This window comes from Bos grunniens, chromosome 22, assembly GCF_055505025.1.
Source record: "Bos grunniens cultivar Pamir isolate PY7600 chromosome 22, Bosgru_T2T1.0, whole genome shotgun sequence".
NCBI classification, from domain to species: domain Eukaryota; kingdom Metazoa; phylum Chordata; class Mammalia; order Artiodactyla; family Bovidae; genus Bos; species Bos grunniens.
The window spans coordinates 56,415,531-56,433,728 of NC_141186.1; the positions used below are offsets into that span (position 1 = coordinate 56,415,531).

At 39.9% G+C, this 18,198-nt stretch overlaps 1 protein-coding gene and 2 non-coding genes across 20 annotated transcripts in view; 1 reads left to right on the top strand and 2 right to left on the bottom strand.

The window, feature by feature from the left end:
- Positions 1 to 18,198, top strand: part of TMCC1 (transmembrane and coiled-coil domain family 1) — a 156,697-nt gene that overhangs the window by 52,663 nt on the left and 85,836 nt on the right. Inside the window, exon 1 of one of the 18 annotated variants that reach the window (XM_086368597.1) lies at positions 8,221 to 8,641. The exons of the other annotated variants lie outside the window; for them this stretch is intronic. Coding sequence (XP_086224723.1) covers positions 8,510 to 8,641 — 132 coding nt within the window. The 5' untranslated portion in view covers positions 8,221 to 8,509. Of the gene's footprint in view, positions 1 to 8,220; positions 8,642 to 18,198 lie in introns of those variants that run through there. 18 annotated transcript variants of the gene reach the window in all.
- Positions 769 to 872, bottom strand: LOC147348682 (U6 spliceosomal RNA). The gene has a single exon (XR_015152034.1). It is a non-coding gene; the product is annotated as a U6 spliceosomal RNA (small nuclear RNA).
- On the bottom strand, positions 18,090 to 18,196 carry LOC147348683 (U6 spliceosomal RNA). Its single transcript, XR_015152014.1, has one exon. It is a non-coding gene; the product is annotated as a U6 spliceosomal RNA (small nuclear RNA).

Here is an 18,198-nt window from a genome sequence, read left to right on the forward strand (position 1 = left end):
GTAAAGAGCCCTGACACAGATTTCAATATCATTGTAATGAGGAAGCTAAGAATTTAGAAACCTTGATTACAAAATGAGCCCCTTGCAACACAAATGATTTTCAGCCAAAAGATCGCTGGCTATTGCCAGGTGATTAGCAAAAACTCAAAGACTATTAAGGCTATGGGCTAAGCCTAAGCAAGCTCCTCATTTTACAGATCCAAAAATGTTGGAAAAACAGCCTGAGGTAATACAACTAACTGTGATACTAGGGACCCTGGGTCCCTTCTGATTCCATGTTCAGCTTTCTTGTCTTTCTATCCTGTTTGTATGTCAGAATTGAAGAACATGATTGTTGTGATCAAGTAGGGGACAAGAAAGGGGGACAAAGTTTTTCTTTTTTCAAAATAACTTAAATAAGCTTTTTGAATGTGAGCAGTGACAGAGGCTGATTTTCCCACTACTCTTGTTTGGTTTCTTCTGTTACTACTTTTAAACAACTCTGGTCATCTTTTACAGATGAGTAACAAAAGTCATCCTTCTGACTACTACCCTTTGCTGTTGTGGGTCTTGCCAAAACTAATCTTGTAGCCATCAGTAATGCCTGGAGGTAGCTCAAAGAGAAAACTGACCTAAAGAATGGCCTTCTAGCAGTGAGATTCTGGGATGCTAGGTGAATTTGGAGTCTCCCTGGGCTCCATCAGGAAACTGCAAATCAGGAAGATCCTTGGCAGTCACAGATGTAAATCTGTGTTTTAAACAATTCACTAAGGACCCTAGAGGCCCATGAAAAATACGGAGTGCTTCAGGAATTTGAGTATCATCCCTGTGCAGGGCCCGCGTTACTATACTCTGTGTTCCAATTTCAGTATATGTGCTGCTGGAGCAAGCGCTGGGGTGTTCTCACATTGTCATTTTGAATACTTAGTCATACTGGTCCATCAGCTCTTGGTTGTTCTAGTTCTTCGGTGTTCTTCTTAAATTATAGTCTCCAAAACAGAATACAGTTTCCACATGTGGTTACGAGAGCTTAGCTATCGCTTTTCTCGTTTATTTATTTCATTGCTCCAGGTCTTAGTTGCAGCATGGGATCTAGTTCCCTGACCAGGAATCAAACCCAGGCCTCCTGCATTGGAAGCCCAGAGTCTTAGCCACTGGATCACCAGGGAAGTCCCTATCACTTTTCTGATTCTAAGATCCGATCGATATGCTTCTTTTAATATATTTAACTCTAGTTTGAAGTTTCTTTTCCTTTTTGCAATCTTTTTCATATCTTTGATTTTCACCTGGTGAAAGTCATAGAATTTAATTCAGAACAGTTGAAATTTTTGTTGATAGTGCTTTAAAAATACAGATGCCCACTAATTTTAAGAATGTTATAAGACTTTGCTAGTGAACTTTGTTTTATCTTTAAAAAAAATTACTTCCCAACTCCAAATAATAGAATTTTCAGCCTACTGGGATAAAGGAAGCCTCTGAAATTATAACAGAGTTTCTTAGGAAATCAGAAGTGATATGGATCTGCCTGGTTCAGTAGGGCCCTAATTTACTTACAGTAAGATAGCACATGTTGCTTTTCTATCATATTTGTGATTGTATGATCTTAGATGTCTTGAGGGCAGGAGGAGAAGGGGACAACAGAGGATGAGATGTTTGCATGGCATCACCAGCTTAATGGACATGAGTTTGAGCAAGCTCCGGGAGATAGTGAAGGACAGGGAAGCCTGGCATGCTGCAAACAGTAAGCCATGACTTAGTGACTGAACAACAATAGATATCAAACGGTTTTTTTTTTTTAAATAATATTCTGAAGAGCTGGCACTTTTGTTTAAACTGTTAGAAAAGTTTGGTCCTACAGTGCAGAGTGGTAACCTGAAAAGCAATATTTGACATTTGAATATTGCTTTCTTTGTTTGGGGGTGAATTATTTTGGTTTAAGAGAAATTCCCAGATTTAATTTCTGAGCTAGAGTCTTAACCAGATGTTGACAAATTAATTTGAACTTATACTTTCTTTTTGGCAAATATCACTACCAGGGAAGTAATTCATGTCCTGGTTTACTTGGGAAAGATGTTTTTAGAAAGCTTGCGTACCACTGTTTCTAGAGGCCCTCTGCTGATACCTTCTGGTACTGCTGAGAGTGTTTAATGAAATGGCTAATTTTTCTGCATTAGGTTTGTGATTCTTACTGGCTGCAGTGTATTTTAAACAAAGTTTCTTGGTTAACCGTCATAATAATCCCAAAGTCTTATTTTTAATTACCAACTTGGTCTTGGAACTAACTTTTAACAAATGTTGGCACAAATTCTGAACTTTTGCATAATGTCTTGTAGTTAGTAAATAGCTTCAGGATTTTTACTTTGGTCAGCAAGGTGGTTTTGGTTTTAAATAACCAGAAGATAGACAGGGTGCTTTGAAAACCTGTGTGTGTTAGTCACTCAGTCGTGTCCAGCTCTTTGTGGCCCCATGGACTGTAGCCTGCCAGGCTTTTCTGTCCATTAAATTCTCCAGGCAAGAATACTGGAGTGGGTTGCCATTTCCTTCTTCAGGGGATCTTCCCAACCCAGGGATCGAACTCGGGTCTCCTGTATTGCAGGCAGATGCTTTACCATCTAAGCTACTAGGGGAGCCTATGAAAACCTAATTTAATTTAAATTGCTTGCCTTTTTTAAAGGTCCTAGATAGAGCAGTTTCTCAAAGACTCATTCTTCATTTCCTTGCCTTGTTTTTAGGGTACTCCTTGTGGCAACCTGAACATTTTCTTTAAAAACTTAGAGTATTTTCTACTTCTGTATAATAAGGATTTTGATAGTGTTTTCTAAACAGTACTATACTTGAAAACTAATTTCAAGGATAACTATATTTTAAATGTTAATTGAAATGGGCTTGATATGTTCTGGGGGTCACTTTGAATATTAAGATTCTGGAGAATCCAGCTTAGGCCTTTAAGTGCTCATGCTCAGTCACTCAGTCATGTCTGACTGTCTGTGACCCCAAGGACTATAGCCCACCAGGCTTCTCTGTCCGTAGGATTTTTTCAGGCAAGAATACTGGAGTGGGTTGCCATTTCCTCCTCCAGTTAGAGGTGGATAAATTTAGTCAAATTAGATTCAGTTTTTAGATTTAGGTTGGAAGGATAATGAAAGATAGGCTCACAGGTCTTTATCCCCCTTCTGGGTGTGGGTGTATGTTTGTGTGTACATGTGTGTGTGTGTGTCTGTGTACATGGTTGCCACATGCATGGAGTAAGCGTGATGGAGAGCTGGATAGTCCCATTTCTTTGCCACCACTTCTGGACTCTTTTGCCTTTCACTCTATTATTTGGGTGCCCTTGGAGTCTGATGCTGAACATTTATTTATATGTGGTTGATGCTACACTGTTTATGAGTATTTAATATCTGTTGAAGATTCATAATCATATAGTAGGCCTCCTGTGACCTAAATTTTTTAAAAAAATAAAGGGAAGGTTATTAACTATGGAGAATGCTGCTAAGTCGCTTCAGTCGTGTCCGACTCTGTGCGACCCCATAGACGGCAGCCCACCAGGCTCCCCCGTCCCTGGGATCCTCCAGGCAAGAATACTGGAGTGGGTTGCCATTTCCTTCTCCAAGGCGTGAAAGTGAAGTTGCTCAGTCATGTCTGACTCCTAGCGACCCCATGGACTGCAGCCCACCAGGCTCCTCCGTCCATGGGATTCACCAGGCAAGAGTACTGGAGTGGGGTGCCGTTGCCTTCTCCAAACTATGGAGAATAGTAGCCTCCAAATTATTTTGCTCACCCACATGTTTTACTTTGCCTCTTATATTTTCATATTTTATATAATTGTTCCTGTGTATTATGTTGGGCCTCCCTTGTGGCTCAGTTGGTAAAGAATCTGCTTGCTATGGGGGAGACCTGGGTTCAATCCCTGGGTTGGGAAGATCCCCTGGAGAAGGAAATGGCAACCCACTCCAGTACTCTTGCCTGGAAAATTCCATGGATGGAGGAGCCTGGTAGGCTCCAGTCCATGGGGTCGCAAAGAATCGGACACGACTGACTTCACTTTCACCTTCACTTTCAGGAATATGACACTAGCAGAATGTAAGAACAGATTCCACAATAGAACTGTCCAGTGTTGAGGTAGGCTGCCTTGGGCGATCCAGCAAAGGCTGGAGAACCACACATCATGCCTCTTGTAGGAAAAAAGCTTCCACGACTCCAGTTGGGAATTGGACTAAGCTTCCGATATTTCTTCTAAGATTCTGTGGCTATTGATAGGAATTCCTGAGTTGAGCTCTTAAACGTAAAACACTGTGGGAGAGTTAGGCTGTGAATGGAGGTCTGACTCAGGAGTGTGCTGGGAAGTTGGTGAACTTCTTCATGCAAACCTCTGCTGTCTTTGAAAGTTTAAAGGTTTTTGGTTCTCAAGCCATCTCCACATAGGGAAAACTATTAACGTCTTTTTCAAGCCTATAGCATTTCTGACTAAAATTGCTAGTCACTCAGTCGTGTCCGACCCCTTGTGACCCCATGGATTGCAGTCCACCAGGCTCCTCTGTCCGTGGGATTCTCCAGGCAAGAATACTGAAGTGGGTTGCCATTCCCTTCTCCATCCCAACTAAATGGAAAACTAAATATTTAAACAATAAGAGATTCCAAAAATGGACTTTATTGCTTACTCTGTTTCATTATATCAAATAGAGAAAGAAATGAAAACAAGTTTAAAATAAATGAACATATATTTTGAAGTATATAGTATCACTAATGACTTAGGAAATATGTTTTCAATTCTAACATACGCAAGTAGTGTTTCATTAAAATTAGTCTGTTCCGTGGTAGAAATTGAACAGCTTCATCTTTGAACCTTCAAAGTTGTATCACCTTAAAAAGAAAAACCTTAGTTTCCTCCTAAACTCTTTTGTTTCTTTTTGGTGAGGGAATGGTTGTTTTGTAAGATGCAGCTAACAAAGATAAGTCGGCAATAAACGCAGAGCTTCTTCACGGTACAGATCTTGATTTGAGTATTGTGAATGTGACTGCAGTGCTGTAGAGCAAGCACTGCTGAAGGTTTTCTGTTGTGGGTTTCTTCTCTCCTGGTTCATGTAATACCCTGTTCTCTCTCATTGTTAACGCAGAGGCAAAAGCCGTTCTGCACCAATGACTCTAGAAGTGATGCTGAATTCACCAGAATTGAGACTTTTTTTTTGTAATGACTGGCCACGCATTTATTGAGATGATTTCCATCTCAGCAGCACTTTTCTTTTAGAAATGAAAAGTCACGAAATGAATGCACGGCCATAAGGGTGAAAGAGAACCCTAATTCTGATCTGTTTCTGAGCATTTCTTCGTAAGAAGTTTAATCGTGGACTAGTGCTTCAGAGGAACTAAAGACTGATATAACCTTCCATATGAAGATGCTCTGTGGAAAATGATTTCTGGGACTTTTTTGACATAGAGATTAGAACATTAGAACATACACAGTCTTAGGGAGCAAGTCTCCTGTTGAGGAGCAATGCAGATGCACATAGAAAGAACCACTTTAGCATCGCATGGAATATCTTCAGCCCTGCTACTGGCCGAAGCTCATCACAGCCTTTCCCACAACAGTAGGTTGTTCTCAGTCACTGTAGATGGCTCAGGTCACAACTGTACATTCTTCTAGGCAAAAGAACAGGGTCTAAGTTTTCTACTCTGTGGCACTGTTGTCTGCTACAAGAATACAAAACAGCTGAAGAAAATAATCTACCCCATTTTGTTACTGTAAGTGTGTTTGTTAGGACTTGAAATAGTTCTTTGTTAAGCTTTCTTCCGTGTTTTCCATATTCTTTGGTTATCATACATTGTCTTTACATGATTTGTGATGAGTTGCACTGAATATAGAATCAAATTAAGTTTAAGCAGATAAATATGTGTGAGATTAATGTATTCTTCCTAAGAATGTTTGCCCAGAGGGCCGTAGGTGTAAGGTGACCTTGCTTAAGTTTCTTTGCATAAAGATAGAATTCAGTCTGTCTTCTAATTGTCAGAAGTTCAGCTTCGTGAGAATGGAAATAAAGGTTTATGATCCGATTAGAGCTTAGGGGAATTTAGGCTGCAGTGTAAATTACCTGCCTTGGGTTACCTACTAGTATGTGATATGTATTCCTTGTTTTCTGCTTATAGTTCTGTGTCCTTATCTTCTGTTGCATTAGGATACAGATTGGTTTGTAGATTGGTACAGAAATCAAGACAAGCTTGACTTTTACGTCCTGCTTTCATCATTATGAAGATTTGTAGTTTTACTGAATAAAATCAATTGAATAAATCAGTTTCCTCAATTTAGATGAGTCACACATTGTCACATCTAGACTAACTTTAATGGGCAGTTATTTTTTTACTCTTTTAGTGGGATTCACCTAAAAATGAGGTTTAAAAAAATTAACTACCATCAAAACTGGCAGAAAAATCTTTGCAAAAGACATCAGTGTTGTATAAAGGAAAAATTATTCTTGTGTCTCTCTTTTATTATTCACACAAAACACTTCATTTTTGGTCACTAAAGGTCTGGGATTTTTCTTCCTTCCACACAGTCCTCTGCAACACTAGCTGGGTGTCTTCCAGTTGAAAGCAGTTCTGACGCTGTGTGAGGATAACGTCAGATCCCACAGGTTAAGGGCTCAGTCCCGTGAGGCTGCCTCCCGTCGCCCTTTACTGCCAGCCCCAAGTCCAGTTGTCTGCTGTGCTTCTGACCAGCCGGCTAGAGCACCTTCCATAAGCCGCTCCTCGGGAATGATTAATTTACTATTAAGCAGAACGACCCAGAGAACTTGGGAAATTATTTTACTTATGACACTACAGCTTTATTGCTAAAGGATATAACTCAGAAACAGGTGGATGGAAGAGGTGCAAAGGGAAAGGTGTGAGGGCAGACATCAGAGCTTCCCTGCTTTCTCCCAGCACCTCCGTGTGTTCACCAACCTGGAAGCTCTCCGGACCCAGTCCTCAGGGATTTTTATGGAAGTTTCATTACCCAGGCAGCTGGATTATTTACTTGGCCTCTGGTGACTGAGTGTAATCTCTAGTCCCTCTTTCTTTCCCAGGGGTGGGGGTTGGGTTGGGTGGGATGAGTTGGACTGAAAGTTCCAGCCCTCTTATCACACGGCTTGGTTCCCCTGGCAACTAGCCGCCCGCCAAGCATGGGTTACCTAGGCCCTTATAAAGTCACCTCGTTAGCAGAAATTCAGATGTAGTTGCAAGGGATTATCAATAATAAGACACCCATTTTACTTTTATACTCTGAAACTATTTCAGGAACTGAGGACAAAATACCAAGTATTATAACAAGGCACTCCCCACTGCTTTACCCTTGAGGAATTCCAAGAGTCTTGGGAGCCATGATCTAGGAACCATGGACACAAGACCCACATAGACGTGTATACTGATAAATCACAGAATCATATGTTCAGTATGAAAAATAACAGAGACCATTCTTTTTTGTGTAATTTGAACATTTTAGATATATATTTTTCTATAGATACTGTCTTTTCTCTCTCTCCTTTTTGTACCCTTGTGATTTTTTTTCTTCCTGTTACTTTGCATCTCTTATCATTCACTGTCTGTGGCTTCACAATTCAGCATTGTCCTAGTACCATTTTTGAAATCACAGCTGGAAGCATTGAAAAGCATTCTGACAAAGGAAGACTGAATTGTGACTTTAGGCCAACAATAAGCTATAGGAACAAATGATGTTTAAAAAATTAATACTATTTCAGTATGTGTTAATGTTTTTAGTCCTTCAGAGAATTGTTGAAACCAAGAATTTAAAAGTCACAGACTTCTGCTTTTCAACACAGAAGTATAAAACATTCTACTTGCTTGCAAATCTGTGATTTGACCTTTTTTTTTTTTTTTGTCCACTCTGTGCGGCTTATGAGATTTCAGTTCCCCAACCAGGAATCGAACCCAGGCCCTTGGTAGTGACAGCGTGGAGTCCTTACCACTGAATCCTTAACCAAGGAATTCTTGTACATTTTTTGTGAAGGAGTTTTCATAGACTCATGTGCTGCCATCTTTCAGGTTCTCAGAGTCTGAAGTGATGTATGTGACATTGTTTAGTTGTATTTGTTTTGGGGCTTTATAAAATGGTATATTATAGCTTATGTAAAATTAGAAGACATTTGCTCCTTGGAAGGAAAGCTATGACAAACCTAGTCAGTGTATTAAAAAGCAGAGACATCACTTTGCTGACAAAGGTCCATCTAGTCAAAGCTATGATTTTTCCAGTAGTCATGTATGGATGTGAGAATTGGACCATAAAGAAAGCTGAGTGCCGAAGAATTGATGCTTTTGAACTGTGGTGTTGGAGAAGACTCTTGAGAGTCCCTTGGACTGCAAGGATATCAAACCAGTCAATCCTAAAGGAAATCAACCCTAAATATTCACTGGAAGGACTGATGCTGAAGCTGAAGCTCCAGTACTTTGGCCACCTGATGCGAAGAGCTGACTCACTGGAAAAGACCCTGATGTTGGGAAAGATTGGAGGCAGGAGGAGAAGGGGACGACAGAGGACGAGATGGTTGGATGGCATCCCCGACTCAATGGACATGAGTCTGAGTGGACTCAGGGAGGCAGTGAAGGACTGCAGGCCATGGGAGCACAAAGTGTCATACGCGCTGAGCAACTGAGCAGCAGCAGCACGTCTTCTGTGAGTTGCTTTTTATGCAGCTGTGTTTTCTGAGCTTGCTCCGTGTCACTGCATGTAGTTGTGGCTCATCTGCACTGTGCATCTTATCCCCCAACCCCTACACTTCTTAGTCACAGGTCGGGTCTTCTGTTTCGTTTCCTGCCTCTGTCTTTTATCCTCATTCCTGGGAAGTTTCCTTATTTTCCGATACTTCCCTTAAAATATTTTGTTTCTATCATGTTTTAAAGTTTCTAAGGCCTTTTTTTCTTCTATGAATACTTTTGTATAATATCCTATTCCTTTAGTAAAGGTTTTGTTTTCTTTTGTTTCTGAGGATTCTTTTTCTTCCTATATTGTCTGTGTCTCTTCAGAGTCCTTCCGTTTTTCTTTTTTCTTGGGTGTTTTAGTCTCTGTCTTTTTGGTTACAGGGTTTTCTCAAGTGTCTGGTCATCCATGACACTCTCTTCATATTTGAGGGAGGCATTAAAATGCTGTGGTGGGAAGCTCTCCTTTGTGAAAGCTTGTAAATGATAGCTTTTAGTATAGAGTAATTAGGCAGAGACTCATTTTACTGAAGACCCCTTTTCTTCAGCTCTGCAGTTAGCTTTTCCAGACGAATTATTCAGACTTTAGCCTTAGCTGGTGGATGGATGGTGGTGGTGGTCATCGGCCTGGCTGCCTTTTTTGCTGTAACACTAGGAGGAAGAGGACTGAAATTCTCATTTATCAGTGTAATCCTTCTGTCCTTAGAGTGGTACCTCATTCCATCCCTCAGAGTTTAGAGTCTCTCAGTTTCTCGTCCCTTGTTTCAGTGTTCCCCAGAAAATAAACCCCTGGACTGATCACCTTCCTGTGCCTTAGGAGAATGAGCTGCTGAGCTAAGTGCTCACTATAAATACTCATATCCAGTCCTTCTGTTTTCAGACTCAACCCAGTGCCCTTGTCCTTAGAGTAACCCCTGATACTTCTAAATCCTGACTTTTCTATACTTTTGGCATAAATAGGCTTGCTTCTTATTGATTGCTTCACACCACCCACTCCCCTACCAAGTACTTACGCGACTGGAGGAAACCCCACAGCTGTCCTCTATTACTGGACTATCGTTCTTCACCTCCCAGAGAGTTTTATTGGCATCCTTATCTACTGCTTTCTCCTCTCAAGTTTGCTGTGCCTTTCTGGTTGTATGCCTTTTATTATTTCAATTTTATTAGAAAGCCAAGATAAATATGTTTAGTCCATTGATTCCTCTGTAAGGAAGCTTTTATTACAATAGAAATGTGAGGGACTTTGATACAGACTTGCCTTCTAAAGTCTTCTTTGCCCTCAAAGTAGAAATCACCGAAAATTTCATTTCCACTGGTTGTAATCCAGGTTAGTCTGTTTTTCAGCGCATACAGAGCCTTTTGAAACCTAGGGGGCCACTCATGTACAGTAGGAAAGACTAGGATCCATTTGTTTCTTCCTGTAGCCGCTAAAAAAAAAATAGCACTCTTGTAGCAATTTTGCAGTTATCTTCTGTCTTGGATTCTTGTTACTAAAGAGCTAAACATGAGCTTCGTTCTCCTTTCATTGGTCTGGAGTGTCATAGACAGGATAATCTTTTTAACGTTTGAATTTAGACATTAAAGCTTAGTTTTCCAAATCCTGATTTGGGTGAAGGAAATCTAGATTAAGTGTAGCCTAGATTACACTTAATATAATGTAAGTTTGATTTCCTTAATCTAGATATCTTATACTTATTACGCTAAGTATTGCTTTAAGCCATATGCAGTTGCCAATAGGTAAGCAGTTTTAGCCTATAAAAATGGTAATTGTGTGTGATTGCAACACAGCAAAGTTAAAAGATCTTAATAGTTTAGTTAACAGACGTTTTTGTCCAATGTAGTAATTTGTTCTATAGCGTTTTTGGAAACATTCCAGTAGGAGGAAAGGATGAGATAAAATGATAATGTCAGGCTCAGTAAGAGAAAGAGTTGAGGTCCCTATTCAGTGTACCTGTGTGTCTTAGAGCTACATCAGGGTTCCTCTAGTGTTCTAAAAGCTCCACGCTGCTGAGGCTGGAGGCTGTGAATTCCATGGAGGGCCAGTTAGATACACAGTGCCTGTGACTTTGTACACTAACAGCACACTTCCTGAGTCCCTGGCTGCCAGGTGACACGAATCTGTAGGGGATTTCAGCAAATACCAGTTTAGCTGGAATAGTATTACTTAATTTTGTTCATTCTGTGTACAGCCTTCATGTATATTTCCTTACGTTGGTTAAAGATAGAACTTTAAAATGATAATATGACTGCCGTGTGGCTTAAAACATAGTAGAAATAAAATATACAACAGTAGCAAGAAGGACTCGGGGGAGGGTTGTTTGGAAGGTGCTTAAGGTAGCCTGTAACCCTGTAATTCACGGCACCACTGACAGAATAACACAAAAATGCATTAAAACTAATAGACAAGGTTAAATGAAATAGAAAAATGCTTGATTCGTAGAAAAGAAGAATAAAAGAATAAAGAACACACAGGACAGATTTACAACAAATAGCAAGATGGAAGTAAAAGCAGAAAAAAATGTGAGCACTAACAAAAGAAAACTGTTAAATCTGTGCTAATATGAGGTAGGTTATAATATAATATATATAATACAATACTATCAGATAGCTTAGACATTAAGGCACGTGGTATTGCTGAGGATAAAGAATGACATTTCATAACGCCAAGACAGGCCTCTCACCAGGAAGACGTAAGAATCCCCAGCAACCTTCTCTTCTTGTTTGCTTTGTTGTCCGTACATATGTGGTCTTTGGATCTTTTCTTTTCACGAGTGTTGTCATTTTTCACTGCTAGAGATGTTTGTGTGGCCTGTGAGGGAGGAGTTGCTCCTTTGTCTGTCTGACTTGTGATAGCGTTCGTGTTCAGCATGCTCTGGGCAATGTAAACAATTGTGTGGGGGCCCCACTTGAGAGACCAAAACTTCAGGATATAATTATTTCATTTAGAGTTGTAGTTATTTTTAATGTAATTATTGTCCTTTACAAAAGGCCACCTATGAGAAATAGAATTTAGATGAAGACTAAGAAGTTATGTTTTAAAGAATTCTTTTTTAACATCGTGTGAATATGAGTAATAAAATATTATAAAGAACAAATCAGAAAGGAGTAGCTGCTTGTCCATTTATAAGGATTCTTGGCAGTAAGTCTTTTTTTTTTTTGGTACTAGATCTTTAAAGCCTTGCAGTGATGTGTCACTGTCAAAACTCTTCATTTCTGTCTGGAGAGAATGTTCTTTTATTTAGAGGATATTCTATTTTTCTGAGGAAAAAAAAAAAAAAAAGAGACATCTGTTGGTTGATATTCATGCCTAAATGCAAGAAAAGGAGAGAGGCTTAAAGAAACAAAAGTGCTGAATCAAGGAGCATATTTGGAAATAGACAGAAATACAGCTCATGTCAGTTTTTTAACAATGTGGGGAAAAGCGTGTAACAAAATATACTATTTTAAGAGACTTCCTTGGCAGTCAAGTGGTTAAGACTCTGCATTCCCACTGCAAGAGGCATGGATTCAGTCTCTGGCTGGAGCATTGAGATCATGCCACTCAGTGTGGCCCAAATTTTAAAAAGATTTACTGTTCAAATGCGCAAGTTAGTAGTGGTAATTATATTCACTTTGTTGTGAAATAGATCTCCAAACCATTTCATCTCGCAAATGAGAAGCTCTCTACCCATTTTCAAAACTCTTCCTTCCTTCCTTCCCCTCTGCCACTGGTAACCACCATTCTACCTTCTGTTTGAATCCGACTACTCTAGATACCTCATGTAAGCGGAATCATACAGTGTTTGTCTTTTTCTCACTGGCTTATTTCACGAAGCATAATGTCCTCAAGGTTCATCCATCTTGCAGCACGTGACAGGATTTCCTTCCTTTTTAAGACTGAATAATATTCCCTTGTGTGTATAGACCACATTTTGTTGATTCATTTATCTGTTAGATCTTTGGTTTTCTTTTACCTCTTAGCTGTTGTGAATTAACACTTGTTTTCTGGGTTTGGTTTGGTTTTGATAGTAGCCATCCTTTCAGGTATGAGGCAGTATCTCATTATGGTTTTGATTGCATTTCCCTGATGATTAGTAACGTTGAGCATCTACTCATAAGCTTGCTGGCTGTCTTTTGTCATCTTTGGAGAAATGTCAGTTCACATTCGGAGAAGGCACTGGCACCCCACTCCAGTACTCTTGCCTGAAAAATCCCATGGACGGGGGAGCCTGGTAGGCTGCAGTCCATGGGGTCGCTAAGAGTCGGACACAACTGAGCGACTTCACTTTCACTTTTCACTTTCATGCCTTGGAGAAGGAAATGGCAACCCACTCCAGTGTTATTGCCTGGAGAATCCCAGAGATGGGGGAGCCTGGTGGGCTGCCGTCTATGGGGTCGCACAGAGTTGGACACGACTGAAGTGACTCAGCAGCAGCAGCAGCAGCAGTTCACATCCTCTGCCCATTTTTTCATCAGCTTGACTTTTTGTTAAGGTGCGTGCATTCTTTATATATCTTGGGTATTACCCCCTTTTCAGGTGTATGACTTGCAGATATTTCTCCCATTCGCTAGGCTGCCTTTTCATTTTGTTGATGGCTTCCTTTGCTTTCCAGAAGCTTATTAGTTTGATGTATTCTCATTTGTTTATTTTTACTTTTGGTGCTTTTGATCTTGGCGTCAAATCCAAGAAATCATTGCCAAGTCTAATGTCAAGGAGCTTACTACTTAGGTTTTCTTCTAGGTGTTTTATGGTTTCAGGCTTTATGCTCAAGTCGTTCATCCATTTTGGCTTAGTGGTCTTATTCTTTTGCATGTGACTGTCCAGTTTTTCCAATACCACATATTGAAATGACTGTTACAACAGTTATTTAAAATTCTTTGTCAGTCAGCTCATAGATCTGTTTCTTTAGAGTCTGTTTCTGGAGCTTAATTTTGTTCCTTTAATTGGGCCCTGCCTGCTTGTTTATATGCTTTGTCGTTTTTTGCCGAGGCACTTGAAAAAATTTGGAAAAAATCACCTATCCCAGCCTCTCAAGCCTTTGTCTAATCTCAACTCCCCCTGGGGTTTGCCTGCAGAACTGCAGCTCCAAGGTGCCTTTGCATCTTGCTTACAGTGTCTTGCAGCTCTGGTTCCTAGTTCTCTTAGTGCTCAGAGTTATCCAAGGCCGAAGCCAGTCCCTTAGATGGTTCTCAGACAAGCCAGAATTGGACATGTGGTCTGTTTGGTTTGTGTTTCCGAGGGAAGAGTCCAGGCGTGACCGTTTTCTTCTGGTTGCTCCACACTGTGCTCTGCAGGGAAAGTGGCATGAGTGCAGAATGCCAAACACCACGGTTTTCCTACCCCTTTCGTTGAAGCCTAGTGTTGCGTTTACAGTGGCCCAGGTGCTGTCACTTCTTGTCTGTCTGTTGTTAACTCATTGTCTCTGTGAGGGAGGGAGGCCAGTATTTCCTAGTCTGCCATTTTGGTGAGGTCACTCTCCCTAGTATCACTTCTTGAAGTAGGAATACTGCCACATAATGTTTCTCTTTATAAGACAGGTGGGAAAAAAGAAACCAGAGATGGAATATTTTAGACTTGAGTAAGGTGGTTTGTCCTTTATGAGGTTCATATCTACAAATGGAGAAGATGAAATCTAAAGCAGTATTAACCTGTCTAATGTTTTATTTTGGAATAAAGAAATAAAGTAAGCCTATCAGATAAGACCATGTATTGTTTTAAAGTTTTCAGGGCATTTGACAAATATTTATTGAATGTCTTCCGTGTTCACTTCAGTTCAGTCGCTCAGTCATGTCTGACTCTTTGCAACTCCATGAACTGCAGCACGCCAGGCTTTCCCGTCCTTCACTACCTCCCTCAGTTTACTCAACTTCATGTCCATTGAGTCAGGGATGCCATCCAACCATCTCATCCTCTGTCATCCCCCTCTCTTCCCGCCTTCAATCTTTCCCAGCATCAGGGTCTTTTCCAATGAGTCAGATCTTCCCATCAGGTGGCCAAAGTATTGGAGTTTCAGCTTCAGCATCAGTCCTTCCAATGAATATTCAGGACTGATTTCCTTTCAGATGGAGTCGTTGGATCTCCTTGCAGTCCAAGGGACTCTCAAGAGTCTTCCCCAACACCACAGTTCAAAAGCATCAATTCTTCGGTGCTCAGCTTTCTTTATAGTCCAACTCTCACATCCATACATGATTACTGGAAAAACCATAGCTTGGACTAGATGGACCTTTGTTGGCAAAGTAATATCTCTGCTTTTTAATATGCTGTCTAGGTTGGTCATAGCTTTTCTTTCAAGGAGCAAGCATCTTTCAGTTTCATGGCTGCAGTCACCATCTGCAACGATTTTGGATCCCAAAAAAGTAAAGTCTGCCACTGCTTCCACTGTTTTCCCATCTATTTGCCATGAAGTGATGGGACCAGATGCCATGATCTTCGTTTTCTGAATGTTGAGTTTTAAGCCAACGTTTTCACTTTCCTCTTTCACTTTCTCAAGAGGCTCTTTAATTCTTCTTCTCTTTCTGCCATAAGGGTGGTATCAACTGCATATCTGAGGTGGTTGATATTTCTCCCAGCAATCTTGATTCCAGCTTGTGCTTCATCCAGCCCAGCATTTCCCATGATGTTCTCTGCATATAAGTTCAATAAGCAGGGTGACATATACAGCCTTGACGTACTCCTTTCCTGATTTGGAACCAGTCTGTTGTTGCATGTCCGGTTCTAACTGTTGCTTCTTGACCTGCATACAGATTTCTCAAGAGACAGGTCAGGTGGTCTGGTATTCCCATTTCTTTAAGAATTTTCCACGGTTTGTTGTGATCCACACAGTCAAAGGCTACTATGCATAATACAGTCTACTGTGTATAGGGTACTATGCAATTGGGATACAGAAAAGATGAGATGTAATCCTCCAAGGTCCTTATTTTTAATTTGATGAAAGGCAACCTTAATGCATAAAAAACTATATAACAATACAACATCAACACACAAAATATAAAAGCATAAGAACCATCACTGTGAGCTACGCAGAAGCAGAAATGACAGTGAACTTAAGTGAACGGGAGTGGCTGCCAAAAAAATGAGTTTGGGATGGACCTTCAATAGTTAGGATCTTATCTTAATGTCTCACCTGGAGGGGAAAAAAAAAAATCACACATCCAGCAGCAGGCCTGAGTAGGCCTATATGTTTGGACTTGCAGAAATGTGGAAATAATCTAAATGGTTATCAAGAAAATGCACAAATAAATTCTTCCATCTATACTGTGAAATACTGTATAGGAATTAAATAGTGGAGATCCATATGTGCTGTCAGAATTTTCTAAGGAAATTGAATTTTTAAAAACAGATAGCTTAGCTTATTTGAGTTACTATAACCACGTACCACAGACTGAGAAGTATATAGACACCAGGGTTTATTTCACACAGTTCATATGCTAGACATTCGAGATCTGTGTGCCTGTGTGGCTGGGTAAGGACCCTCATCTGGGCCTCAGACTTCTCGTCGTATCCTCACCTTGGAAGGAACTAGAGAGAGTGGGGTCTGTCTTATAAGAGCACTGGTCCCACCTGCTGACTGTAGCGTATCTCAAATGCCCTACTTCCTCAAACAATCACACTGGGTTTTAGGATTTCAACCTGAGAATTTTGGGGGGACATCAACATTCAGACCACAGAAAAGGAAGTTTCAAATAATGTGATGGTATGATATTAGTTGGGTTAAGAACAAAGCAAGCTAGTATGCATATAATACTGTGTACTTTTATAAGTACATAGTATATACATTCATAGTAAAAAAAAGGATAAATTGATAATAGTGGTTACAACAGTTAAGCATTTATAAATCATTAGCAGAATTAAAAATAAAAAGCCCAAATGAAAATTTATCAAACACTATTAGTGGTTCCCTCTGTATGGTGATATTATTCACAAATTTTCTTTATATTTTACCATATTTTCTGAATTTTTACAAGAAGCATTTTATTGGAAAATGTTAAATTATAGAGAGTCATAAGTGGGAGGTAAGTAATTGACAAATAATTAATAAAATTAATAATCACAAAGTGAAATATGAGAACAAGAAGAATTAAGTGGAAAAATCAGGGAGTTTAAGAGTAAGGGAGATGGTTGAGGAAGAAAGAAGGAAGTCCAGAATGTCTTAGAAACTTTTGAAGTTTGCCTTATATTTTTAAGTCATTCATTCAGTAAACATGGATATTTAATAAATACTTGGCCTAGCAGGTGCCAGAGTTCTTGCCCTAAGAAGCTTATGTTTTGATGAAGGGGATACAGACAAGGAAATGACAGTGTATGAGGAGGAATCAGCAGGGTGGAGAAGCGGGTCATGGAGGGCTGACAGAGAAGGCTTTCCTGAAGGAACAGAAGTGTGAGCAGAGCTTCGGAGTGAAGTTGAAAGTCATGTGAGATGTCTGGAGAGAGAAAGTGGGGACGAGCACAGGAAGCACGTTGAAGACCATTCTAAGAACGTGATTTTATAGCGTTTACATATTTAAAATACATAGTCTTGCTGGGTGTTCTTAGCAAAACAGCCAACAACAGTTACGTTGTTGTTTGGTACTTAGCAGGTACACTATAGTCCTCCCCTTCTCTTCTCCCTCGGCTTGTCTCCCCCTCCCTTGCCGTGTATTCACTGCAGGTGACACAAGGCATGGGTTTTACAGGGAAAAATAATCACAGATCCCAAACGTTGCTGATGTAAAAGGGGGCAACCTTAATTTAGCGTATTTAAAAGAGCCATGTCCATTTCATGAAAATAAATATGTTAATTTGGCATGGTTGGCTACTCTTTAAATTAGCCATCACAATGAGTTAGTTATGGTATTAAATACGATTAGGTGTTCAAAATTATTTTGTCATCAATATCAGTTAACATCTTACTACTGGATAAAGTATACTACTTTCAGGGTTGTTTGTATTGACAGTGGCTGGAACCTTTGCAAATAACTCCATAAGGTACTTAAGCAGTTCTTAGGTAGATAAAATATGGTTTTTGTATTGTTGTGTATTTGGGGATTCCCAAAAGAAATTTCTTCGTGCAAGACAGAAATAACATTCAAGGGGCCCGAACTGCCATAGTAAATCCAGCAACTGAAGATGTTATTTACTAAACTTTTTGCAAGTAGATTTTTCTGTCTCCTTGCTTTAAAGGCAAACAATAGCTAAAACAACCATAACTTGTGTAAAGAGAGAACCTGTCAGATTATTATTTGTTAATGATGGGCTATTCCCATTTGGGCAGTTTATAGCAAAATAGTTAACAAACGTGCAATTTAGAAAGAAAGAATACATGAATTTTGTTATAATCCCCATTCCATTCCACAAAGAAAAAATACTGTGGAAAATATTACGACTTACAACACGGTGCGTTGTTAGTTTGGAAAAACTGAATTTTACTTACTGCTTGATTTACCCCTCTGTGTTTTTTTTTTTTTTTTTTAATATGGAACGCTTCACGAATTTGCGTGTCATCCTTGTGCAGGGGCCATGCTAATCTTCTCTGTATCGTTCCAATTTTAGTATATGTGCTGCCGAAGCGAGCACCC